Raw genomic sequence first — 26381 nt, 5'->3', positions numbered from 1 at the left:
TATTAGACATGTCTTCCCTTGCAGTCTGAGTGTCTGATTGCAGGAAACCCCACCTCAGAGCCTTGCTGTCTGCATTATGTCAGCATGCATCAGTGTCCTTGGAGGCTCAGGCTTTGTAACAGCCAGCTGGGTCAGGTACAGCTGTCAGACATCGTTTGCAGCAGTGTGGAGCTCAACTTGAGAAACGGTTTAAGAACTTGATCTAGGTGCTGGAGCCTTGCCCTGAGCACACTGCCAGAGGTCGACTCTGCTGAGCACAACCCACTGAGCTCCATCACAGTGACATAAACCTGCATGTACTCTTGGGAGAGAGACAGAAAGTCCTGGAATGCTTTTGGCTGCCACCAGGCACACTGTGGGTAACACTGACTGATAAGTGCAGTTTCTTTTACATTTTCTTGGCTTGTAGCAAATTATTCTAAAGTTTTTCATTCAGGTGAGCTGATGATTTGTATGCTTTGTATTGTAAGACCTATGGAGTGCAATTAAAAAGTATTATTTATTACCTCTCTGCCTTAAATGGTTCCTGTTCTTCTGGAGGACAATGGCAGTGATTTTAACTGCCTGTTTAAAATTTCAGCTATATCAGATTCTTCATAAAACCAAAAACCCTGCACATTTGAGGAATCGGAGTGATCTAACTCTCCTGTGAATGCATTTTTTTCCTTCCCTTTGATAAGGCGTATCACAAAACACAATTGCTTGCAGTTCATGACTTTGCCAGGAGGAATCTGAATACATTTCTGTATAATTCATGCTGAGTAGGAAAAAAAAGCCCATCCAGAACAGATGAAATGCTTATTTTCAGCAATGGAGATGCCTTAATTTTGATTACTATTAGCAACAAGAGGTTGAGCAGTTCCATCCCCATCACTACAAAATAATTAATCTATCCAAGCCAATGTAGGTAAAATGTCATTTTAGGATACTTGTCAGTGAGCCTGAAATATATATGCGCTGTGCTTTGGGTTTACGCTTTGTCAGTTCTGATATCTTACCCTTTTCTTTTTTTAACCAGAATCAAACTTAGCTGTATTGGTCTGTACTTTGCACGAACTTTCAAAACGTGAGTGATTTTTTTTTTTTCTTCCTGTTAGAGGGAAGTGGAGAAGGAGATTGATAGGAAGAAAATGAAATCAGAAAAAGAAACAAAATCATTGCAGTCTTCAGCTAACAAAGACTCCAATAAATTGAAGTGAGTATACAGTGGTGGGATGGCAGACATGCATAAAACTAAGTCTTTTTTTAAAAAGGTTAAGGCGAGGAACTATACCTGTCCTTATACTTCTGAGTTTGCTTATAACATAGTGTGCCTTCTGAAACTTAATCTGCTGCAATCTGTCTTTACATCCTGGAACCAACCATGTGGCTATGGGAGTGTAATTTATTTGCCTTTTTATTTGTTGCAGATGTGAAGTGATACTTGGGTGTCACTTATCTTCCTCTCCCTTAATGCTGAGGATTATGGTTCTAATTATTCAAGCATAAGCTGACGTTTCAGTGGCTGATCATCCTCCTATACTTGGTTTACACTGCTACAAAAGCACTGAATGTTGTGGCATTTGTCCTGATTTCTAACAGTTGAGATGGGAATGAAGACTTCACCATTTTAAACACAAACTTGTCCATCCTGCAGCTTATATTGCTGCATGCTCTGATCCATATATTACATGTAGCTCAAAGAATCTGTTTATGCTGCAAGAAATTTAATTGCCAGTTGTGCCCGTACTACTTTTCCTTCTAAGCTGGTAGGCAACCATTTGCACTACTGTCTTTCAGACCGGATGCAGGAACAAATTTGTGCAAAAAAATTATACGTAGTTTGAGTTGCAAACAGTGTGGTAGATTGCCTGCATGCTGGGATGTAGGAGTCATTTCCCCTTCTCTAAACTACAGTGGTGGTAATCTCTCAGCAGACAATTGCCCAGGTGATCTAGGAGGTGGCAGCTGTTCTGTGGGGAGTAGCATATGCTTGTTCTGCACGATGGTTTAGGTGTTTCAGGGGATGGCAAGAGAACTTGCCATCTGGTTGACAGTGTCTCTGCTCATTGCAGGGGGGTTGTACTAGATGATCTTTAAAGGCCCCTTCCAACCGAAACTATCCTATGACTCTAGGTGAGTAAGACTTGAGAGTTCAAGTATCAATTATTTCTGCTTTCATGAGAAATGGAACTAGACTTAAAATGCTTTTAAAAAGGGAGTTGGACTAGATGATCTTTAAAGGTCCCTTCCAACCCAAACCATTCAATGATTCTTACGAACTTCTTTTTCTTTGCGCATGTCTTCCTCGTTCTGGGTCCTACTGTCATACTTGTTTTGGGGAAGTTTGTGCTCTCACTGCATGGTAAGCAGCAGAAAGCTTTTTAGCAGATTCATAGTGCTTCACATGCATTTAAAGCTCTGAGTCTTTGTAAGGTGAGAAGATCATGTGAACATGTTTTGCCCATGGAGAAATTGAGGTGCAGACAAATTTGAGGTGCAGACAAATTTGAGTTGCTTGCTCAGGCTCCTGCTGCAAACAGGTGAAATAGCTGAAAGTGTAGCCTGGAAGTCGTGAGTCTTATTCCCATGATTAGGCAATCACGTCCACAGCAGAGCAAGTTCTGGCAGCCTCTTGGGAAAGGATATTGTACTAAATGCAACTGTATGTCCATAAATTTTGACTTGGTGATCATTGCTATTTTCTTAATTGGACAGGTCCTGATGAAAGAAAAAAGTCAGATGTTAATGCTGATACTGTCTACTCCCTCAGCTGCTTTTGCTGTCATCGGTTAGAGACTTTGAATAGCACTTAGTGGCTGGTGCACGCAGTGTCTGTGCTAGGTGGAACCTGTCTTCTCCCAGCTGAGAACGCAGAGGTGAATGTGATGGATATTGCAGAGCTCTGTTTTCTCACTTTGCTGCCATGGGAGGCTGCTGAGCTGGGATGCTCAAGAAGCACGTGGATATGCAGCTCCCCCTTTCTCTCACCAAACCAAGATGCTGCAGTGCCAGTAGGCTTTTCACTTTGACTGGCCCAGATTTGCATAGAGGTGAAATGTGCAAAGCCCAGTCCAGAAAACAGATTTGTATGTATAGGTGGGTAGGGAGCATTTGCGTTCTCCACTAAAATCATCATCTTGTTTTTGTCTTTTTTTGTATGTGACCTAATGGGGATGCAACCAGTGTGCCTTTTGAATTGTGGTCTGTCTAGAATTTCATGTGGCCTTTATGGCCAGGAATTTCTCATGTATTTCGCTATAGCATTTGCAGTGTTTCTGGTAGATCTGCTGAAACTTACCCCATAATTTGCATACCAGTGTACTGCCAGCATTTTGGCTAGGTCTTTGCTAGAGCAAATGCTTCCAAGAGCATGTCTTCAAATGGGCGATGTTCCTGAGAGGGGAGGCTCCTGTGTCAGTTTTGGGCTACTGCATTCAATTCCTGCTTGATTGTGGCTTGAATTTGAGGTATTGACTTGGATTGGTATGTAGCATTGAGGTTTGTGTCCTGACAATATGAGTAAACTGCTTTTCTGCAGAGAAAACATTGAAGTACTCTGAAAGCACTTAGATGTTAGGGCTAACATTTAGTTGGGTGAAGGGATATTTCAGCTGTGGTAATAATGGAAGGGCATTACTTCTGTGGTTCATGCCTCCCTTTTTCTCAGTGAAAATGAGCACCCCTTTTAGCCGTGTTCTGGCTTTCGGAGTGGGAAGAATAGGATGCATTTTTGGGGAGAGAGGGCTCTGGATCCGGTCAGGGGATGCTGCTGAGCTCTGCGTAAAACAGTCCTCTCTGGAGCGTCAGCTGTACTGAGGTAGTGAAGCTGGGGAGCACGTGTGCAGTGAGTAGGGACTGTACCACAGGAAAAGTGGGTTGTGGAAGAGGGGAGAGGACTGTCGCACGCACAGCAGAATGAAACAAGATGTGCAATGTTACACTTCAGTCTTCTCACTGGGTTTAACTTAATTTCCTCCTCTTCTGATGTTGCAGTCCATGAGTTGGGATTCACTGCTCTGTATTTTCCTGGAAACTTTGAGAAGCTGAATAAAAATGATGTAAATGAGCAGTAGTGAAACAAGGTTTAGAGCTATTTGGTGCTGCTTAGAGCTGCCAGAGTTCCTTGGTAATCCTAACTTCAAATGATCAGAAATCTGATGTGCCACCATCATATTAAATGTAATAGTCTCTGCCATTTAAAAGCATAGCATTTTAAGTCTCTATCACTTGAATCCTCTCAACTATATAGTGTTGTCTAGTTGAGCTGGCAAGTCCTGGCAAGGAATGACTCAGTTTAATTCTGTCAAAGCACATACAGGATCAAGCGTCTAGGTGAGTATCTCTGACCATAGAAGATATTTTCTACCATAATGGGGGAAAGAGAGGTAATGCTGCAGTTCATTTGCCTTGTTGGGTGATTTGTGCTAGGGATTTTAGTGGCTGTGATTGCCTCTCTTCCTCTTTCAGTGAAAAGGGGCTGTGTTGGAGGGATGCCTTTTTTTGCAACATCCTTGTATTCTGGTTGCAAGCATTTACTCCAATGATAAGTCCTGAAGGTTATTCCTACTTGAAAACCAACTTGCTTGTGTGTTGTTGGCGGTTTAAGATGTGTTATCTAATGCCAGTGAAGTCCCTGAAGTTTTGTTTTGCTTTTGTTGGATTCTTTATGTTGACAACTCATTTCACACTTCCAGAGAAATTTAAACAGAACTGGCACATGATGTAACTATGTTTTAAAAAAATCCCTACCTTATATGTACACCATATTCATCCCAATTGCTGAATTTGCTTCCCATCTCCAGAGCATCAAAAACTTCACTTGAAACCCAGAAGAAAGATCTCCTGCTACCCCCACCACTGCCACCCATGTCTCCTGTACATCCTCCACCAAAGTCAACCAAGATGGCCCAAAAGAGACCCAAAAGTGACAGCAGTGAGCTGCCTGCCGTGGATAACACTGCCAGGAACAAGAGCAACCACAAGGATCCTTTGTTCTCCAAGCACAAGAAAGTGGAGATAAATCACACTGAGCTCTCAAAGGGCATCAAAGTAGGTATCCATTATAACTAGCAGGATGTTTCCTGCAACCCATGGGTGCTGTGTGATTCTCTTTAGAAACATGCTCTGAGGATATTAAAAAGGAAGGAAGATAAACCAGCCACCAGAGAAAGCTCTTTGAAGCATTTTTACCCCTTTAATGGCTATCTGTGACCTTATGTTGCTAGCTCAAAAGCCTGTGTTGTAACTTCTCTGCTGACTTTCCATCATCTGTTTTGATCTTACCAGTGAAACATAGTGAGAAGGGATGACCATGTGAAAAACAAAGGCAAGAGAATCATGTTTATGGTAGTAACTGTTTCTGACTGTAGGCAACTGCAAGTACAATATTGGTGTAAAAATAAGTGTGTTTACAAAAAGAAAGAGTGGATTGCTTAAAAATAAGAAACAAGCAACCTGTTTTTTTGACTGCAACCTAGGTGTAAGGTTTTATAGCTTGCTTACAAAATTGTTAATGATCCTTGCAGCTGGATCTTTGCATTTTGAGGTTATAAAATTCAATTATATTGCTGTTTACTCATGGCTCTGTGTGTGTGATCTAGGATGTTGTTCAGTGTGTGTCCATGTGTGTTAAGTCAGACTGTGCATGCTGTATTAACTGGCTTCTAACTGCTTGCTTTTTCCTGATAATGTAATTAGTAATGGAGAATCAGCAATTTCCATGTGGTTAAGCTGGAAATAAGTGTGAGTGGATATTACCCATTCTGCCTTGGCTAGCGGCCATGAAAAATGTGCTGCTTGCAGCCTTACTGCTATTCTAGCCATTGTGCAAGGAAACCTGCTAAATTTCTTCATGCTTGGGAGAAGTTTGAATGGTATTAAGCCTTGCTAGCAGTCAGGTAAGGTGCCAACTTTCCATTTCCATTATTGAAAGGGGTACTGGGGAAGAAAGTAAGAAGAGCTGGACAGCCTGGAGAATAGACTATGCCTGGGACAAATAAACATTTTCTCTTGAAATTTAGGAAAGCCAAGCTTTGGAATTGATTTAGACATCTCTCTCTAACCAGCTTTATCTCCACTCTGTGTTTTTTTCAGGGATCTGCAGTGGATGTCACAAATCCTTTCCCAGTGCCTTCTTTGCCAAATGGTACCTCCAAGCCAAGGAGACCTCAACTCAAGTTTGAAAAGTAAGCTTTTGTTTTACACCCGTCACCTGTACTTTCTGAATACACCAGACAAGGCTGGCCCTGCAACCACCCAGGCTTGTGCTTCTTGATCACTTCTTTGGGGAGGAAAAAGAGAGAGAGAGAGAGAGAGAGAGATGTCTGAGACCTGCCCTGTACTGCCTTCTTGTGTCTGGGACTTAGCCCACCCAACACAAAGCAAAGGTCTCATTACAACAGTTCTTGGTTTGAGGCAAGCTACTCTAGAAATTAAGTACTTTTTAACTCTGAGAGGAGGTGTCTTGTGCCTGCCTACAAGTGATGGGGTTTGATTTGTCTGATTCTTGACAAGTGGCAAACTCCTCTGTGGCAGGGTGCTGGGCAGGCACCTGACTTTTTCTGAGAGGCCATGACTCTACTTGCTCGTTTTGTTAGTGCACAGGTGGCTGTGTGCCATTTCCATGGTGAATAGACTATCCCAATGCGCAGAAATGTGTGCGGTCCAAATTTATCATCATTTATGTGTTGACTGAGACCCAGATCTGTAGAAGCCTTGCGCACCATATCTCTTGTAAGCAGATAACTTGAATGCAAGCTCTTTTGGTCTGAGTGTGTCATACTGCAGAGTTTACTGTATGCTTCAATCAAAAATGTATTTCTGGTATTGTACTTGAGGAATGATAGGGTATCATGTAAATACTGTCTTTCCATGGGAGCAAAGAAGTAAACTTGGCCTCATAGTAGCCTAACCTCCAGTGTTTTTTTTACTTAGAAATGTAAGCTTTCAGTGTTATTCTAACATACATTTTTTAAGAAATCAGTTCATTTTATCTGTCCATTCAACTGCTATGTATTTCTGAACATGCAGACAACATTCATTTAATGACTATAATTGTAATGTGTGTTTGATAAGGCTGTAACAAGCTTACCAAAACAGGATGTTTGGGCTCGTAGCATCCTGTAGATAAGAAGGTAAAATTTATCCTACTCTTTTCCCTCTGTTTTCTGTTTTTCCTCTTTCTTTCCCCAATTCAGGCAGCATCCGATGGAATACTACATGGAAGAGGCCAAGAGGCTGAAGCACAAAGCTGATGCAATGGTAAGTCATGGCCCTGTGCTAGAAATGTTAACCAGCTCTTGCATTCAGACCTGATACTTGCATGCATGTGAATAAGATTTGTTGGCTAATGTTACTTCCATACTCCATACATAGAGTATGTTCAAGTCATATGTGGGGAGGCTGTCTTTATTTGCCAAATGTTCAGGCATTTCCCTTTGTTGTAAACACATCTAGAGAATGTGCCTGGAGAATAGGATTCAGAACTGATGTTGTCTGAGGTTAGCAGGCCTGTTTGCTTTGCAGAGCTATCACAAAGTCCTTGGAAGATAGTTATAAGACAGTTTACTCTGAAACGTCAGGATCTTGTGTTGGTGAACAAGACTTGGAAGTGCCCTTTGCAGATGTAAATGGCTTTCTCCACTATGTGCAGTTTAACAGCATGCATGAATGAACCTATTTTTTTTGCTAATTATGGCTCAGTCAGATGATGTGCATTTGCTACTTGCCATTTACCTGTGAAAATGAAGTGAGGGAATACTGCAATGGGAAGGCCCCATCTGCCTCTCACAAAGCAGGCCCCCAAGATGACACAATAATATCCAAAAAATGTGAAGGTAATAAATTACTTAAGGAAAATGTTGAGCAAGAGGAAGAGATACGAATAGCCAGAGCCCACAAAGCTGATGACTGGGACCACATTAGGGGTTCTGCTGAGAATCCTTTAATTATCACCTGGAGGCCTGACTTGCATCTTTTTCTTTCTTCAAATCCTGCCTAACTAGAGGAAAAAAAGGGAATTCAGGTATACTTGAGAGAAGTAGTTTTTGTCTTAGTCTAAAAATGAGAACTTTCTTCCCAATAGACTGACAAGATTGGAAAGGCCTTTCAGTACCTAGATGCTGCCCTTTCCTTCATTGAGTATGGGATTGCCTTGGAATCGGATGCACCAGCACCAAAATCAGCTTACAGCATATTCAGTGACACCATAGATCTCATCAAGTAAGTGGTTTTCAAAGCATGATGGTTAGGCAGCATGTTTGGAGGGGAAGGGTTAGTTTCATTGCTTGTTTGCAACTGTGGCAGCTCTGGATTCCCACCATGGAGCAGAGTTCAGGTTGCTGTACAAGCATGAGACAGACCATCCAGAGGCACCAGAGACAAATCCTTTGAAATGTGTTTCAGCATTGTTTATCAGAAGAAGTAGGCACCATGTCCTCCTCAGCATTTGAGCCTTGCAGTTGAGGTACACCAGAGGACACTGGTTCAGATAATTGAGGACATGAAGGAGTTTTTACTTTATCCAGAACTGAAGTTGCTTTTGCATGTGAGCTCAATAGTATTTCAGTTAAAAAAAATCAAAGCAACAATACAGCACGTGGAAGAGCAGTTTGTGCCCCAAAGGTCTTGCAGCTTGATTGAAGGCAGATTTTACTGGTTTCTCCCATGTGTCTTTGTACCAGTGCACTTTATTGGGGTTTCTTTTAGCCACGTTCCCTGTTTAGTTTCACAGCCATAGTAGATGTATGTAGATAGTAGACAGTATGACATACACAGGCAGTGCAATCCAAGGAACTATGTACTGGATAGAAGAGAGACAGTTATCAGTTTATTCATATTGAAATTACAGGTTATGTGAGTTTTCGAGAGCTGATTTGACTTCTTGCCTTAGAGCTGAAAGAGCTGTCAGAGTTTTTTTTGCAGTAGACTTCAAACTTTTTAAATTACATTGTTTGCTTTTTGTTCTTGATGGACTGCATTTCCAAGATGCTACTGTTGCTTTGTTTTCAAAAAGGAGGTTTGCTTATTTGTTCTTTGCCAAAAGAAACATTTCCACTGAGATGTCTTTCTTGTCCAGAAACACTTGAATTAGTGTTGTAGTCGGGGGGGGGGGGGGGGCACCTCTTCTGGGCCTCAGGCCTGTAGATGGCCCACAGGGCGCATCTACTTGTAGGGATGTTGCCCATTAATAAGTGTAAGAGGAGAGCAAGTCGCATAAGGGGCCACATCTGTTCCTGCTGCGTGGAAAACAAGGCATTTGTATGCTCAAGATCATACAAAACACTTGGTGCCAGGACTAAGAACTCGGGGCAGGTTTCCTGACTTTTGGACCAGTGTTTGAGATAACTGTATGCACTGGTTTTTCATAAACAATGGGACTTCAGAGCCCTGATGACTGACAAGATTCTGTTTGTTTCCTTAGATTCATCTTGACATTGAAATCCTTTACGGACTCCTCAGCAACTTCACAAGAAAAAATTTTTGCTGTGTTATGGTGCGTAACTGTTGTTCTGCCCTTTCATATTCTCTTTTTAGACTTGATAGAGTGAAAGACCCATTACTTTCAGGGGCGAAAGAATGAGCTAAATGGGAATCAGAGTTCTGCAAGGAAAAAAACCCACAATATAAAAACCAGAATGAACAGGAACATCTCTAAAGTGAGCTGGGATATCACAAGGGACTACATGTGGAAGGCACAGGCTCTAAAATTTGATCTGCTGGTAACGTGAGAGCACATAAGGGCTTTCACCTAAGATGAAAGAATGCGATTTGACTGTCTGTGTTTGAGCTGTGTAACTGAAGCTGTAGCTGAACGTAGATGAGGCACTTCTGGACAGAGGCTTACTCAGCCTGTGGCACCTATAAGAGGTTGGGCACCTGTTTTATGTAAAGACCAGACATGGCCCTTCCTTGTTTGGTTGGTTTTTTGTTGGGTTTTTTTTTCCCCCTTGTGTTTTTTTTACAGAGTCTTCCTTTAAGATGAGCAGGAGGAGAAATTCTGAGCTTTCTTGACTTTGCAATACAGCTGATGTGTGCCTGTCTCCATCCCACAAGGCTGATGACTGCTGCCTGAGCGTGAACACTTACTCTTGGTTGTGTTTCTGTTCACAGCATGCGCTGCCAGTCCATTCTGCACATGGCAATGTTTCGTTACAAAAAAGACACTGCAATAAAGTATTCCAGGATCCTGAATGACCACTTCAAGGTAGGGCATGCGTATTACTAAGCTGCCAGCTGGATGGCTGCAGTAGTTACTGATGTTGGCTGAATAGCCCATACCTAACAAGAGTTCTGTTCCTTACTGCAGAGTTCTTCCAGAGTAACACAAGCACCTTCTCCATGTGTTGCAAGGTAAGATTTAAAAATATGTATGTTGTGATATGTCTATAAGTGTGTGAGTGAAAAAGATATCCAGAGTATTTCAGTTGCAGGCTGCATTTGAGTGCCTCACCACTCCCTCTTTCTTACCACCTGAAGTCATATTGTTAGGGGGCATGAGTAGGTTTCTGCTCTCTTTCCTGTGTTTTCTCATTGGAAAGGTTTTTTTTGTTGTTATGAGGTCCAGAGTTACTGCGTATCAGGCAGAGCAGTTCTCCACCAGAGAAACAGGTCAGAGGAACAAGGAAGGTAGCGTCACTATGCTATTTCAGAGTCCCTGTTGTTGTCATCTTTGTTCTGTTCTGTCGCTCTCATCTAGAGATTGTTTCAGACTTAACAGGGTACCATCCCCATCTCCCTGGCCACTGTCCAGTAGGATTATGCCTTCACCCTGTGGTAGCATAACTTTGAGGTGATACTTTAATATTTTTCTCTTTACCTCAGTCACCAATTAAGAAAAAGAAACTAATTTTCCAATTTGTGAGTTATTGAGCATTTTGTCCTTTCTATGTATCTGCAGCAGTGTTGCCGCGTATGTAGCAGCAAAAGTAAAAGGCAAGATGTCACATAACAGTGTTTGGCCCAATGCCTGGCAGACTGGTGCTGTGTTTTAGTGACAATGAGTAAGAGTTTTTCTCTATGCTGTACTAATTGTATTTGGCAGATAGCTATCCAGCTCCACGTCTGTCCCTTTTACACACTGCAGTTGAGAGAAGGTTGTTTGGTCTTCAGTAGTGATGCTGAAATTCCAGTTATTTTTCTGCCACCTTGGACAGTGTAGGTTATTGGGAATTAAATGGTCTCCCAAGAGCAGTGGTGGAAGCTCGCTCATACCAGTGACTGAAATTAGGTTGGTTGAGGTGGTGGGGGTGAAGCGATGTGATGAAGCCAGCCTGTGTCTGGAAGGCAGGCAGCTGACTGCATTTAGCTTCCCTAGGTCTATAAATAAGTGTGTGTAGGCTGACCTGGCTGCTTTGACTAGCTGTCAGAAAGCTCCAGCCTCCGTAGGTGGGGAGCTTCAGCATGCCTGAAATGGAAGTCTTTAGCAAAAAACACTTAGAGCATCTGGTGAAGGCTTGCACAAGGAGGTGTAGATTTTGGAAGGTGGATGGGTGGCCCTTTCTGATGTCTGGTCCCACATTTTCTTTTGTCAAGAGGAGTCCTTAGAGTCGCAAATCACTTCAAAAACCTTGGCCTTGCACTCAAAGGACAATTACCTGTTACGTAGCTGAACGCATCTTGGTTTTTAACACTCCACTCTATGCTGCAAGCCTAGATGATACTGGATAGCTCCTGGCATAAGGCAGTCTTGTGGCAAGACTTTCAACTCAGAAATGAAATGTTTGTGGTGGTGTTTCTTTCTCTTGCAGAAGCACAGGCATGCCTTCTCCTCTTTCTCCAATGCCCTCTCCTGCTGGTTCTGTGAGTTCTCAGCCAGGATCGAATGCTAGCAGCTGCAGTGGCAACAGCATTGGCTCTTCAGTCACTGTCCCTTATAATATCCCAAGCATCACCTCTTCCTACGTCAACATTACTTCCTATATCCTCTATGCGTATGATATTTGGGAACGGGCTGATGCACTGGTCAGGAAGAATAAGGGTAAGTTTTTGCCCTCTGGCTTTTCTGTCTTATGTGTTGTGTTTATGTGCATGTACTTGCTTAAATCCTAACACTCGGTGTAGCAAACACCATACCTAAAGAACAAAGCAGTAAAAATGTTGAAATAGACAGCTATGGCTTATTGGCAGGTTATTGGCAGAGATACTTGGTGGTGATATAATGATGAGTGTTCCAATTAAAAGGTTGTCTTGGCATCCTCAAATGTCTAAGAGCTAAGGCATGAGGGTATCAAGTGCAGGAAACCAGCCAACTCTCTCCATGGTAACACAAGAAGCATAGGGGTTTTTTTCTGTTTGTTTTTCCCTTTGGGGCACTTAGCTTTTCTGAATTGGTCCATTTTGTTTAAAAACAGCTTTTTGGCCTATAGCCTTGTGTTTCCGTTTGTTTGTCAAACTTCCAGGTATTTTTGTCTTGAAAACGGTGAAGCTGGCTTCTCTCCATAACAGAGAAGCTGAGCAGCACTTCAGTTGGAGTCCTTGCTGGGCATGTGACCAGTATTTGCCAAGCAGCATTTCCTAAAATTGCTCCTACTTTTTTTTATTTTACAGTTTTGTTGTTAAAAATGTTGTGTTGTCCTGTGGTACAAGCAATGGTGGATAAGCAAAAGCCCTAGAGCAGATGCAGTTCAGTCTGTAACCTGCCATCCCATGTGGCATTTGCAGTGTTGTTTTTCCATAAAACGCAAAGTTTTGTGAGCTACTGTGGGCAAAGGGATGTTTTGCCATGATCCGTTGGCAAACTTGCAAAAGAAAATAAACATGATGTGCCTGGCTGAATTGTTGGAAGGCTGTAAAAATACTCACACTAATGAGGCAGTTGCTGAAATTCAAAAGGCTTTGCAAGTCACCTTTGAATAAAGTAACTCCAGTTGTTGGCTGTCCTCTGAGCAAATCTGTGCTCACAGCAGCAATTCATGTGTAGTATTTTGGATTATAGCCTCAAAAGGCTGATAAAAGACTGTCACGTAGAAGGAGCAGTGGATGCTGCTGGTAAGCCAGAGGAATGAGTCATGAAGGAAAACCTGTGGGAGGGCAGCCTAAGCACAATCTTGCATCAATCAAGACTAAATTCAAAACCTGCTATGTGTTGCTGTTTTGATGTAGGGGAATGATGACCGGGGTAGTAAATACTCCTAAGGGAGTAGATCTGTGCAGAACAGTAAATACTCATGTAGACTTAGCAGTAGTTGTCACTGTTCAGGATGGTGGAGGAATTTCAGAACTGGAACTTGTTGATATTCAGTGTAATGTACAGATACTAAGAGGTACAAAGAGTGAGTACCTAAAACTAAAAAAAAGGCCATATCCTTGATTCTTTTGTGCAATTCATAGGGCATAAGAAGAAGAGGAAAGAGCAGTGGCCTTCAGCTATCAAGTTCCCTTAAACAGGGAAGTCATAAGTTAGTGGAAAGCAGTTAGTTCTAACTATGTCCAAGGCACTTGTGCAGAGCTGAAGTGCTTTCTGGCGGGTCCACAACCAGGTGCTTCCAGCACAGGACCCAGCTCCTCACTGTAATGCAGAGTAGCACCATGGATCATGAGGCTGTAACAGGTTGTCTTCCAGCCTCTGATTTCCCACAGCAAGGACAACCTGAGGTTGCACGTGTGCATGTGAAGTCACTCTCCTTTCAAAGTACTGTGGTCACAGATCAGATTATCTTCTGGTTGCTCAGGCAGGGTGTTCAGACTCCTTGTCTCTGCTTACAGCTCTTCTGTTTCCCATGGAGGGAATGGATACCCATTTTGTACACAAAAGGAGGAAAATCAGGGGAAATGTGTTCTCTGCTTCTGAATTGGAAAGTATTAGAATGAAAGTGTTGTGCTCTCTGCTGCTGAAGCGTTCCTTGCACAGCCAAGCAGAAATCTTCAGCCTCCAGGTTCAATCTTTGCGTGTAAAAAAGGAGAGCTGAGAACGGGTGGTTTCTGAAAAGGTACCTGGCAACACGATCAAAGCTGGAGGGACCGAGGGACTGGGACGAGCCCATGTCACTAGGAGGCAGGTCATGCAGGAATATCTTTGAAAGGTGACTGGAAAGGAATAGGTGTGATAATTTCCTGTAACTCACTGTCACCTGCACAGATGATTGCCAGCACAGAGCAGGGCATGCAGCCTCCTGGCATCTCCCAGCAGATTCAGATATGCTGCAAGAGCCCTCTCCTGCCCATGTGGGAGGAGGAGCATGGTGCCTCAAGTTGGTGGCAGGGTAGGAGGACTCTGTTAAATCTGCCTGACATGCCCAGCTAAAGGCAACCCAAATCTGAGCTGTATAGCCTGGCAAGCTATATAAATTTTTAAACCTGTTCAGTTGAGAAATCATGGTATCTCCAAGGTTTGAGAATGGATGAAGGAAGGGGACCTGTCTGATGACAGCTGTGTGTGCTTCCCGGCATCACTCAGAAAGACACTCAAATTTGGCCTGTTTAAAATCTGGGGGAAGCACACAGCAGTAACTAGGGTATGAACACCCAAACTTTTGCCCACCTACCATGGAGTCTCGATGTCCTTTTAAAGCCAGCACCTGGGGAGGCGGTTCAGTGTGTGTATGAGTGTGTGGGTGTGATTTTCCTCTCGTGTGCTGTGCCTCGTGTACTCATTACATTTCCTAGCCTTGTAAGATTGCTGACCTCTCTGCATTAACAATGTTTAATGGGACTTGCCAACTGTCAACGTGCTGCTGTTGTCGCTCCTTGCTGCCCCCTAGCCTGTCAGATGTGCCTGTTTTGTGAAACCAACCAAATGTTTTCTTTCTCCCTCCCCTTTTTCCAGACTTTTTTGCTGAACTCGGCACAGTGACGTGCGCTCTGGCACTGAACAGTAGCATGACCGAACTGGTACACTACACTAGACAGGGTTTACAGTGGCTGAGACTGGAAACAAATATGCCTTAACTGGTGCTCAAGGTGGTTAAGTACCTTGAACTTTTTTGCACTTTTGAAGCCTCAGAAACAGTCTAACTTGTTGAATCATTGGATACAAAGCACCTGCAAGGGAAAATAAATTGAGGTGGAAGGGATCTGGTTACACTGGAAAAACTTTGAACTGCATTTTTAGGGTAGCGCTTTGCTGCCTTGAAAAAGAAGAGATGGAGGAAAGCCTCAGCGTTGATGGCACCTTCCTTTAAAACAATGAAGTGCAATGAATTATCTGAATGGCCTAATGTATTGATGGTCTATAAACATTTCTATTACGAATAACCAGCAGGACAATAATCACACATGAAGAAGTGCCGACAAGAAGGAAATCTGCCTCCAGAGGTTATTATGCAACATCCCACAGTCTGCAACAGTTGTGTGCCCAGAAGACATGTCAGAGAAATATTTTTCCAAGCATGGATGCAATCTTTGGTGTCTTTGTTCCTCAGATGGCAAGTAGCAACAACCTCATCAGCACCGAAAAGCATTATGTTACAATAAAAACAGCAAAGTGGTCTGCCTTGCCTGCTTTCCAACCTCACCCTCTTGCATTTGTCAGCCAGCTGCTGTCCTGAGAAGCTGGGGAAGCCACTGCCTTCAGTGCTGCAAGTCCACTTTCTAAGTCATCGCTGCTTTGGTCCTCCTCCTTGCCATGCACTCACGCACACAGAAGCCCTTAGCACTCGAACTATATTACTTAAGGTCTTGCTTGGTTTAAGCCTTGTAAGCCAAAAACAGTTGGGGTGGCAAAATGACCAGGTGTGGCTGGAAACAGCTCTGCCTTTCTTCTGTGGTGGAGGGATGTCACTCACACTGAGGACCCCTTGACTGGTTGCTTTTTGTCATTCCGATGGGTGGGGGTGGACAGCTGTACTGGGTCACTCTGATTGCTTGGACATGGTTCTGAGTCTGAGAGCTTACGTGGGGAGGAATCACTTCTGTTTAAGGAGGGACTAAGTGGCTGAATGTGGAACATAAGACAAATTTTGCATTTGGGTATTTGCCTGCAACCGTTGCTGGTCTCAGTGAATATCTAAGAGCAGGATTTGGTACCAAAGTAGGGCATCCTTCATGTGGGAGATGACTTGTGCTTTTTCTCAGCCAAACTACAGGATGGGCCCAGCAACTTAGAAATCTGTCAAGAGAACACAAAAGGGATAATTAACTGTTTGCAAGCATTTTTTCCTTGTCAGGAGCTGCATTTTTGAAATTGCAATTTTGCAGGTGACAGTAACAATGAAGGCAGCATCCATGGCATTAGTGTATTCAGTAAGATGACACCCTTCTTTACCCAAAGATTTCCTGTTGCATGACAGCAGCGTCCTGCTGTCCTCTTATCTAATAGTGTGCCTTATCCCTCTGGTCCCCTCTCGCATCCCTCGCCCTATCTCTGACAAACCCGTGGGAGTGGCAAAGAGAAGGATGGTATCCCAAAATAATTGTGCTTACAGGAAAGAATTAGCTCCCTTTTCCACATAGTTTCAGGGTGGAGGAACAGGTCTGCATGCTTGTAGCAGCACCCCCTTTGTAAAGTACCTTCTTGTGGTTTGGAGGCTTCTGAAAATGGACAGTAAATAAATATCAGCAAAAGGTCTGCATTTCCAGAAGTAGTTTCTGTAGAAATGGCCCCTGCCACAACAAGGAAGCCTGGAGTCATCTTGCCTCTGGGAGGAGCTGGCAGGAGTGTGCTGTGGCCCTGCCCTTGTCCCGAGCACAAGGGAGCTCTCCTCTTGTCTCCCCTGGCAGCGCAGGACTGCCGGGATTGTGGCGGGGTCTTCCCGCACCTTCAAGAGACTGTCCTTTTATGTTCACTTTATCAAAAGCCTTAGCGCATTTCAGGGATAAGTTGTCCTAACCAATGGAAGGAAGGTCCATGGTCCCCCCCCCATCCCCGTTTTACCTATCAAATGTCACTTGTACTCCTCCTCCCTGGAGGAGCAACTGCTCTGAATAAGCCAGGGACAGAGAGAGGCTCAGTGTTTTGTTCTCAGGAAGCGCAGCGATGGCCAACTGGCCTGAAGGCTTGACCGTGCACTTTGGAGCTTGATTCCATACTAGTGGGTCAATGTCTTCTTCTGACTTTGTCTTCAAACAAAGCTATTTTTAGGATCACCAGCTGAGAAGGAGGAAGGCAGGCAGAAAGCTTTATTGAACCTGAAAACCGCTGTGGGAGTCTGTAAGAATGATAGCAAAGTGTTAGGGGGAAGCATAAGGTGAAGCAGGGACACGGGTACCCCTGGTACTTCATTTTGCATACGCCCATCTCCCTCCCTGCTGCCAGGCCAGGTTCCTGTCGGAGAGCCGCTTGCTCATGGCTTGCCAGCCCCGGGGCAGCTGCCAGCCACAACCGGCGAGGCAGGGTGTGCGGCTGCCCCGCTCCTGCATCCAGCTTGGTGCAGCCCGTGGGTGCACCAGGTCCTGTCCTCGCCTGCTCTTTGGGCACTCTACTGCCCAGAGAGTGATAATCTGTTGTCCTGCTCCTAGGAAAGCTCATGCAAGGGTGCTGGGTGAGCAAAGTTGGTAAGAAGACACCCAGCGAAGGCAGATGAAGTACTGGCATTTGCTTCTTTACCATTGGGAAAAGGCAGCACATGCTCTGCTACCATGCAAAGACAGTTGTGCAAGAACAGCTCCTGCTCCCCCAGGTTTCGGAGGAAATGGGATCACAGGCAGTTTGGGTTACGGGCATGTGGGGGGCTATTTGGGGGCTCTCATTTCAAGAGCGATCAGTGGAAGCCTCAGTACCAAGCTACATAGCAGGAAGCTATGTTTTGTTTCAGGTCGTGGAGAAGACTGTTTAAATAATAGGAAATTTTTGAAAAGCCATCGTATTTCAACCTTGAGCCAGGTCAGAGGCCTGCAAAGGGTTAGGAAAGATGCTCATCATTTTGACTTGGGCCTGTTCAGGCCTTTAAAAAACAAACAAACAAAAAACAAATAAAAATAATAAATAAATAAAAAACCCACAAAACACAAAAAACAACAAAACAAAACATAACAGTGGAGGAAATAGCATTTGCCATTAGGAAACAAAACCATGAATCCAAGGAAAAACAGAGGTGGTGGTTGAGTCCCAGGAGGAGAGGAGGCAGCTATGGTGGCAAAACAGAATCATTTCCATGCAATATTTATTTAGAAGAAATAATACATGTGTTGAAATTCTCAAATGTTCTATTTTTAAGATGCCATTTATTTAATAGTTGAAAACCCTACTTACATGGAGATAGAGATCTCTTCTGTAACTGAAAGTCAAAGTCTGACTGGAATGTCATTGGTTTTGGTTTTGTCCTCTCCCCTCCCTCTTGGTTCCCATTATAAATCTGTACATCTTAAACTTATTTTGGGGATGTATGTCCCTTTTGTAAATAACTTTTTCTGCCCTGTGTGTGATGGAGTTTCCGAGATGGTTGATTCATTCATATGGGGAAATAAACAATAAATGAAGTAGCTTATTTGTTATGAGTTGTTGCAAGAGTCCTCATGTTCTCAGCTTCTTGTAGAGAAATTGTGATTTGCCTTTTCTCTCTGAATGGTCTTAGTGTTTCCTTTCTGAATGAGGTTTAAGCATGAATTTCTGTACAAGAAGCCTCTGTTTCAATTGCTCCCCTGTTTATTGCCCCTTGCCCTTTCCTGTAGGAACAAGAATGTGTGCAAATCTAGATGCTCAGAGTGGGCAGGAGGGTCACGACTCAAGAAATCTGCCTTCTATCCTCCTGAAACAGATTCAGGGAAGACTGTGCTGGGGTCAGCCGCTGACAGCCAGCAAAGCCTGGCTCTGAGCGCTTGCTGACAGGAAAATCCCATGGGTTGGTTTCATGCAGTTGTACAAGTTAAATAAGAAAACAAGGAGGCAAGACACAAAAATAGTAGTTGAAGCGTACTGCTCCATGTTTGCCACAAAGGCGTTGCAGGACTTGGTGCTAGGAGGAGGGTCTGCTCAGGTCTAGTTCACGGATACATTTCTAAAGTGCTGCAAGGAGGAATTCCCTTGGGTAATCCTGCAGGATTTCATGCCCCATGGTAGCTCTGCTTCTCATTGGTTGTGCAAGGTGATCTCTTTGCAATGGCCTTACACTTCTTGTTTGGGGCTTTTCCCACTTTTTGTTTTATGTCGGGCAATGTAACTGTTCCTTGGAAGAATGATTTTTGCATCTCTCTATGCACTATTGTGATATAATTCGTGTGTATAATTCAGGTCCTTTCTGCAACAGGCATTGCACCTAAGATGTTTGCTAATAATGGATGTGGTTTTCTAATGTAGTATGTAAATTGTAGATGATACTGAAACCTGTTTTAATACCCGCTAGGTATGTTGCTGTTACAGATGTTGTACATAGGAATGTACACTTTTTTGGGGTCGATGCACTTTTTCACTGCATGCTTAAAATCCCAATGGCAAAATTGGTATTGAAGCAAGAATAAAAGGAAAAAATATCTAGTTAGTCAAAAAAAATGAAACGTGAAACATCCCCAGATGAGCATCTGGTGGGATTTTTAGCTACAGATTAGACAGAAGGAGCTTGGTGGTGTGTTTGCTCAGGCGAGGTGGGACTGGGACTCAGTTCATTGCCATCAATTAGTCTTTCAAGTGGCATGAAACCAGGTTGGCCCCAGGCTGGTTGCAAGATGCATGGAGGGTAAGAAGAGCATAAGAAGATAGCTTGTGGTTGTGACCATACGTATGTGGATTAAGCATCTGTGAATTTTGTTCTGGTTTCAGTGGGGTACGAGGCGTAGTTGGACACGAGCTGTCCTGTCTGCTAGTCAGGGTGGAGCTGCTTTTCCTGCGTTACTTGGATCCTTTGTGCCTCCGTTTCCTTCCCCCTCACACCCCAAAAGGCATGTTTCCCAGACTCCTTGCTTGGGGCAAAAGCAAGGAGGATTAGTTTTGGAGGTGGAGTGGAGATGGGGAGTGGAAGGAGGGATGCAGAGGAAGGAGGTGCAACATGTCAGCAGGGGAGGTCATCCAAAAGCCAGGGAGGGAGAAGCGGAAGCAGGAGGCCATAGGGCTGCAGCAGGCGTTGACCACCCCGCTCAGATTTCTGCCTGGGGCAGCGGCCCACCCTGGGCTAAAACTGCCAAAAATATTTTGGGGTTGTTTTCCAATAATATTTTGTTGTTGTTTATTTATTTATTGAGCCTTTATTGACCAAACCTAATTTTGCAACCACATTTAATTTATTTTGAGATTTGTTATACATTATAGATTAGCTTGCTTTCTCTCTTTGGCTTGGCTTACCCTTTTCAGAGACAAATGTTATTTTTGGCAAAACAGCTGCATTAAAGTTGATTACAGTTTCTCAGCCCTATGCTGCTCTCCAAACACTAAAATAGCCCGTTGACAGCCTGTGCTTGCTTTATATTAATTGCACTTTTAGTAACCCCTGTCACTACCTGAAACCAACAGTGTTCCTGGGCCACCATCAGCATTTCTGGTTGTGTTTCCTTAAACTTTATGTTCCTGAAATGAGGACTTGAGCATGTTGCAATGACAGCGTGTAATCACTGCTGGTTTGCGATGTGTTTTGTCAAGCTACAGGGTTCCTGAAATTCCTGCTGCGTTTTTCTCCTCTCCTACTCAGTATTGCTGAGTTTAAGGTTTTCTTTGGGTCCAGTGTTTCATATCATAGCAAAATGGCAATGTTGTCCACTTCTGTTGAGCCAGCAAAACTGCATTCCAACCAATAGCTTTTTTCTGTTCACTTTCAGTATTTGAAGGCACGTACCAGCCCGTATGTGGTCTGTGGCAGCTGAAAGGTATTTCTGAAAGTTGCTCCAACTTGTGCAACTTTTTGCGTGTTACAAATGAGGTGCAGCAGGCTCTGAACTTGCTCATGAACTCTCCTTGCTGTTCAGAGAAGAGCTAGTTAGGATTTGGTGTCAGGCTTCTGCTTTGTCTTGTTTTTCCAGGGGTCCCTGGGAAATGGGGTTGAGCAAGATGCAATCTGGAAAGGAGGGCAGGAGCTGAAGGTTTCATGCGTGGTATTCTCTTTAAGACGTGAATGCGTACGGTAGTGTTGTGGGTGCCAGTAGGGCTCGTGTCATCAGGTCTCCAGGCAGCATGTGAATTGTGGCGCACCGGTCAAACCGCTGCCTGTCTGTTCAGCTGCAAGCCACTCTGTCCTTGCATTTCTAGGTTATTTCCGCTGCCTGTCTGTTCAGCTGCAAGCCACTCTGTCCTTGCATTTCTAGGTTATTTCCGCTGCCTGTCTGTTCAGCTGCAAGCCACTCTGTCCTTGCATTTCTAGGTTATTTCTGTGGGATTTCTATTTCAACCGTTATCATACAGGGTTGGGTTTTTCTCTTTTTTTCACCCTGCTTTACTCATAATTTTCAAGCGTAAATAAAATCTGCAATTCTCAGTGAAAACGTCCTTAAAAATTAACTGTCATGTTTCTTGAACAGAGAACATTGGTCTTAAATCTGTTAAATGGTCCTCGTCTTGTGGGGAGTGACACGCTAGTCCTCCCCTCTCACAGCAGCTCTTCATGTGCTGGGACACAGGAGTGGCCTGGGCATGGGAGAGGTGCAAAGTGTTAGAGCCCCATGGAGAAATGAGGATGCCAAACCTTTTGCAAAATGGAGTCTCCAGTGGGAAAAGATGTGCAAATAAGTGAGAGGAGGAGACTGATGTGTTTGACTTCAGCACTGAATCCGCACTCTAAGGCTTCTGTGAATTAGAAGTAGCTGCCTTTTATAGTCCTTGAAAAAGACAAAAATCAGATCTGTGATACAGCTTAACAAAAAAAAAGTAAAAAAAGAAAGAAAACCTCTCCAAAGAAATTGTGCCACAGATCTTTTGTTTGTTTGTCTTCTGTACTGAGGATGAATTGCTGCACGTGTGTGTGTATATATATAAAATTAAAATATGAATTTTGACTTGCTTGTCTTCAAGTTCTTCAGATGAAAGGGATGTTGGTCAAAATTGTAAAGATGAAATGAAAAACAAGCTGCCTGGGGAGGGGGAATTTCTTGTTTTCCTGATCTGAAGCTGAGATGTCTCACCCTCCCCTGTGCTTTGCTCACACAAAGTTGCACAAGCACAGCCACTGGGTGCAGCTTTGCTCAGAGGTGAGGGTTGATGTGGCTGTGCAACGTGTGATTGTGCCGCGCATCTTCCTTGGTATGTGGTTGAATTTCTTGAAATAGTCAACATCACGAACTTGCCACTGTCTTCACCTCATTGCCACCTTTTGAGGGAATATATCAAAATGGTGTGTTTCAAGTTTTTTAACCTTGAAGTTTGAAATTCAGGTGTCCATCCTGATGACACTCCAATGCAGGGATTCATTTGTAAGTACTACTTCAGCAAAATATTCAAGCATGTTTCCAAATCCCGTTTATTTTGCCTGAGACTGGGGCATGTTCTCCTGAGCCAGGTGTCCCCCGGAGCTCTGGATACCTGGTGCGTATGTATTTTCCTTGTTTTCCTCTCTCCTAACGACTGCATGCATAGTGGTCCAACGCTGCCTCTGTCTTTTGGTTGGTAACGTGAAAAAGAAAACAGAATTACTCTTTTGTTTTAGCTGTTCATTTTGTCTGACAGCTTTGACCTTCTTTCAGAGAGGAAAACTTTAATTAAGGGTGGTAACTAACCTTCTGCTAAAAACCAGTCATCAGTGGGCATGACTCAGCACCACACACATGCAGAGGGATGAATCTTAGCCTGACCCCAAGAGTTGGACATAGCAGCAACCCAGCTAAGGACTCCAGCAGGGCTGTGCTGTGTGTTTCTGTGGCCACGGTCTTTACAGACCAAGGCAAGTGTATGCCCATATCAGCTTTCCTTTTTTCCTCTTGGACAGGCTCCACTGGAGGGAGTTTTGGCATGCCTTGGAGTGGTGTTGGTGCCAGGTGAAACGGGCTTCATCTGAAAGCTGAAGTGCATGTGTGTGCAGACGTTGCAAGCAGGAAAAGAGAGTGTGTGGAGCAGAGGAGCTGGTCCTCGGGAGGGAGCATGGAGTTGTAGATCTTTGGTGGTAATTAGGTAAGATGGATTATTACAGTTAGCTGACCTAGGGGTGCTCCAGCAACCCATGTCGGGTAGGGAGTTATAAAAAGCAAGGAAACCAGCTGGGGGAAGCAGAGCCAGGTGTGAGGAGCTGGGAAAGGAAAAGGTGAGAGAGAGAGAGGCATGGTGGTCTCCTGGAGGTAAAAGGAAGACCTTGGGAACCAAACGGCAGTAGTGAGAGCAGCTAGGATGTCCACTGAGGACGGGAAGAAAGAAGGGCTGTTTGGCTCTGCTTTTCTATTCCTGTCCTTTCTGTCCTGCATTGACCAAGATTTTGGCTGGGGAGCTGGTAGCTGCTCATACAAAAGAAAAGTGAGAAGCGGGAGGAGACAGTTGCCATGTGGCATAATGCACGATGACAACGTGACACCTAAATGCGATCATATTGGCAGCTGTAATGTGCCATTTGTTTCATCTGGCAGACGTTCCTTTGGAGGTCTGACTAGGACTGTGTCAGAACAGTGTGTGGATTTGCAATTACTTTCTCCCAGCAGCCTGTGCTGAGTTAGGTGTGCTGACTTGCACTGTCCAATTATTTTTTTTTCTTGGAAAATGTGTGTAGGGGAAGATAATTTGCTTATGGTTCTTGGCCCAAGTTAAGTCTTACCCATCAAGCAAATGAAGACACAAAAATGTTTCTCGTTAGCTATGTAACCAGAGCCAAGCCTCGCCACCACTCCCAGAACAGCTATAGCTGCGTAGTTGCCTGCTTGGAGTATTAATTTTCAGGACCATTTATTTAATGAGCATCAGAGAAATTCTCCTGTGGGGCACTGCCAGGTAGCAGGGGCGCTTTAGAAGCCAGGCAGGCAGCCATCGCCATGCATGTGTTCTCTTCATCACAGCCCAGTGCACGTGTCTTACTATCTCTGTCCGGACGCTGGCTGCCGCACCATCTAACGTAGGTTGTGTGTACTCATTAAAAGATCAAGTTACCGTTTCAGTGGAAAACTTGCGGCAGGTATGTATTTGCATGGGCTTTTTGCTTGAATTGATGGAACACAACAACGCCTGCAGACCAGATAAGTCAGATGGCAGAAATTACATAGTTCCCTGTTGACTTTTTTTTTGTGTGTGCTGGAACAGCTTTAAAATGAAACTGTCTGGAATCCAAGGAATTGCGTTGAAATGCTGCAAAGTGACAGAAACACCAACCATGCTGACAGCCAGGAAAGAATTACAAATACAAGTTTCATCTCCTGGCTAGGAGTGCTTTATTTGCTGCCAGCTCCAGTCGAGAGAACATGCAAAGGTTTAGAAAACAAACACAGATGTGATAAAAGCAGCCAGCAAAAAAAATTAAGTGGAGCATCTGGAATAAAGTACTTGGGTATGCAAAACTGTGCACTGCAGCGATGCTGAAAATAGTTTTAAAAGCAGTTCCAGCCTAAAAAGCTCTATTTAACTGTGGGAGTAATCTGGAGTTACGGACTTGCCAGGCGTTTGTTCTAATTAAGCTTGGACAGGTTAATTGGCTGAATTTTTATCGCCTGATGACAACTTGTTTGTAAAATGAATCTCAGTGTCATTTTGTGTTGGAGCTGTGGTCCCATCATACAAGATCATACTGAGCATCCTGCAGCTGTCTTGGCAGACAGAGCGGACCCACAGAAAACGAGGTAAATGCAACCACTTCTGTTTCTCATTGTGGTTCAGGGCAGTTACGTTGGGCTGGAGCTGTTGGGAAGCTGCGTGATCAGTGTTGCATTCTGAGCACTCAGTTTTATCTTTAACAAACCTTTATTTACTCAGGAGTTTCCCTGAGTCAGCGAGGCCTGCCCCCCATTCCTCAGTGTTTGCTGTTTGTAAATGCTTTTGCCTGTTGACTTGAGTTTTCTCATGCAGCTTGTTTCCAATGCTTAGAAGAGATGGAATCACTCCAGAGTTAAAATGTTGTTGCAAGTGGAGGTAAGACACAGAACTCAAGTCATGCAGTCAGGACGTAGGAAGGCAGCCTGATTTTAGTTAAGTTCACAGAAAAGTTCAGAGCAGCAAAGCGATCTCGTAAAATTTCCTGGGGCTTTGATAATCTTATTGCTGCTGGTCTGCATCTCTATTGCTAGTACTTGAATGCAGTCGGATTGAGCATAAAGAGGCTGTTCAGCCTGAGTGTTTGTTTCAGAATCTGCTGCCAGTCATGCTTTTATTTAATTACCTTTCCACTGCTCTAAATAAAGAAGTGTCTTTCCAGATCACAAGCAAGAGCATTTCCTTGATTTTGATGAATAAATTGCTTCTGACATGTTCAGTCTGCCCTACATGAGTGCATGCTACATGGGTTAACAACTCTGACACTGGACTAACTGCCCCCAGATCCCACCACATCTGAAAGAAGATCCTGGAGACAGACATGGGATCCCTCCAGTGCCTGGCTGGGGTCATTGTTACCTCCTGCTTCCATGCAGCAGCCCGAGGCCGTTGGTTGATTACCTGTTGGTTATGTGGCATAAATAGAAGTGTGTGCAAAGCCCTCTGCGAAGGCTTGGTTATTTGCTGGGCTGCATCCCCCTCTACAGGCAGACATTTCAGTGAAATAATTTTCTCTCAGCTGGTATTCAGCAGGAGGAAAGTCTGTAGTCTTTCTGATGGGAGTAAGAATGCATGCATATATTTTGTTTACGTTTTAAAATATGCAAGTAGCATGTGCATCACCTTCTGAAGTCTTCTGTCCACATCTGAGTATTTTAGCAGAATGTCTAAGCCAAACAGTTTTGCTGCAAGCATGGCTCTTAGGAATGAGATGCCTTTGGGGAAGAGCAATATTAAAAAGTATTCAAAGCTGTGAAAGTATAACCAAATTCTCACAATCCACTTTGAACGTAAGATATGAATAAGATATGAATTTAAGATTTTATTGAAAGGATGTATTTTACAAAATTGAAATAATCAGTAATACATGCAAGATCCTTGCATCATCATGGTGTTACGGCATGTCCTGGAAAAAATACCATCAGAAATTACTATTTTAATGTAGTGATAAGAAATCTAACTTAAAGGGAAATCTTTGTCTTTGTATTGATCTTCCATAAATAAAAATGCTGAGATGAAAATTTCCTGAAGACAAACATGGCTGTGGAAGGCACAGCAGATGATGCGCTGCCCTTGGCAGCGGTATGGTTTGGGAAGAATTGGTCCAAGTCCTGAGGTGAGGAGCAGCGTCATGCTTGAGGGCTGCTGTGGGGCAGCAGGAGAGCTGAGATGGGGAGACGGCATGTCCCAGAACCTGGGGCGGCAGCAGGGTGGCTGGTCAGCACTGGCTGCACACACATGACTGGAGATGCATGGCCAAGGGGGCTGGTCAAGAGTGGTCCAGAATCTGGTCTTGCTCTTCCCGGAAGCCCATGACATGGTTAAAATCAGCAGGCTGGGAACTCTGATGTAACTGTGACCACACTCGATTCTTCCAAAATTATTTTTTCTTTGTGTTTAAAGGATGTACTAATAGACACTTTTGGCTTTATGATTTTTATGGGTGAGC

At 43.8% G+C, this 26381-nt stretch overlaps 1 protein-coding gene across 4 annotated transcripts in view; it reads left to right on the top strand.

Annotated features, from left to right (window-relative positions):
- AFF1 (ALF transcription elongation factor 1) overlaps nt 1-21771 on the top strand; it is a 124417-nt gene extending 102646 nt beyond the window's left edge. For all 4 annotated transcript variants that reach the window (XM_049815234.1, XM_049815231.1, XM_049815232.1 and 1 more), the window contains 10 exons: nt 1098-1195; nt 4785-5031; nt 6076-6167; nt 7179-7242; nt 8066-8202; nt 9404-9475; nt 10093-10186; nt 10289-10332; nt 11730-11959; nt 14747-21771. In XM_049815234.1, the coding sequence (XP_049671191.1) occupies nt 1098-1195; nt 4785-5031; nt 6076-6167; nt 7179-7242; nt 8066-8202; nt 9404-9475; nt 10093-10186; nt 10289-10332; nt 11730-11959; nt 14747-14868 (1200 nt within the window). In that variant the 3' untranslated portion in view covers nt 14869-21771. The remainder of the gene's footprint in view (nt 1-1097; nt 1196-4784; nt 5032-6075; nt 6168-7178; nt 7243-8065; nt 8203-9403; nt 9476-10092; nt 10187-10288; nt 10333-11729; nt 11960-14746) is intronic.
- Nucleotides 21772-26381: the final 4610 nt, after the last annotated feature.

This window comes from Accipiter gentilis, chromosome 12 (genome assembly GCF_929443795.1).
Source record: "Accipiter gentilis chromosome 12, bAccGen1.1, whole genome shotgun sequence".
Classification (NCBI taxonomy): domain Eukaryota; kingdom Metazoa; phylum Chordata; class Aves; order Accipitriformes; family Accipitridae; genus Astur; species Astur gentilis.
This window is presented reverse-complemented; position numbering and strand designations above follow the sequence as displayed.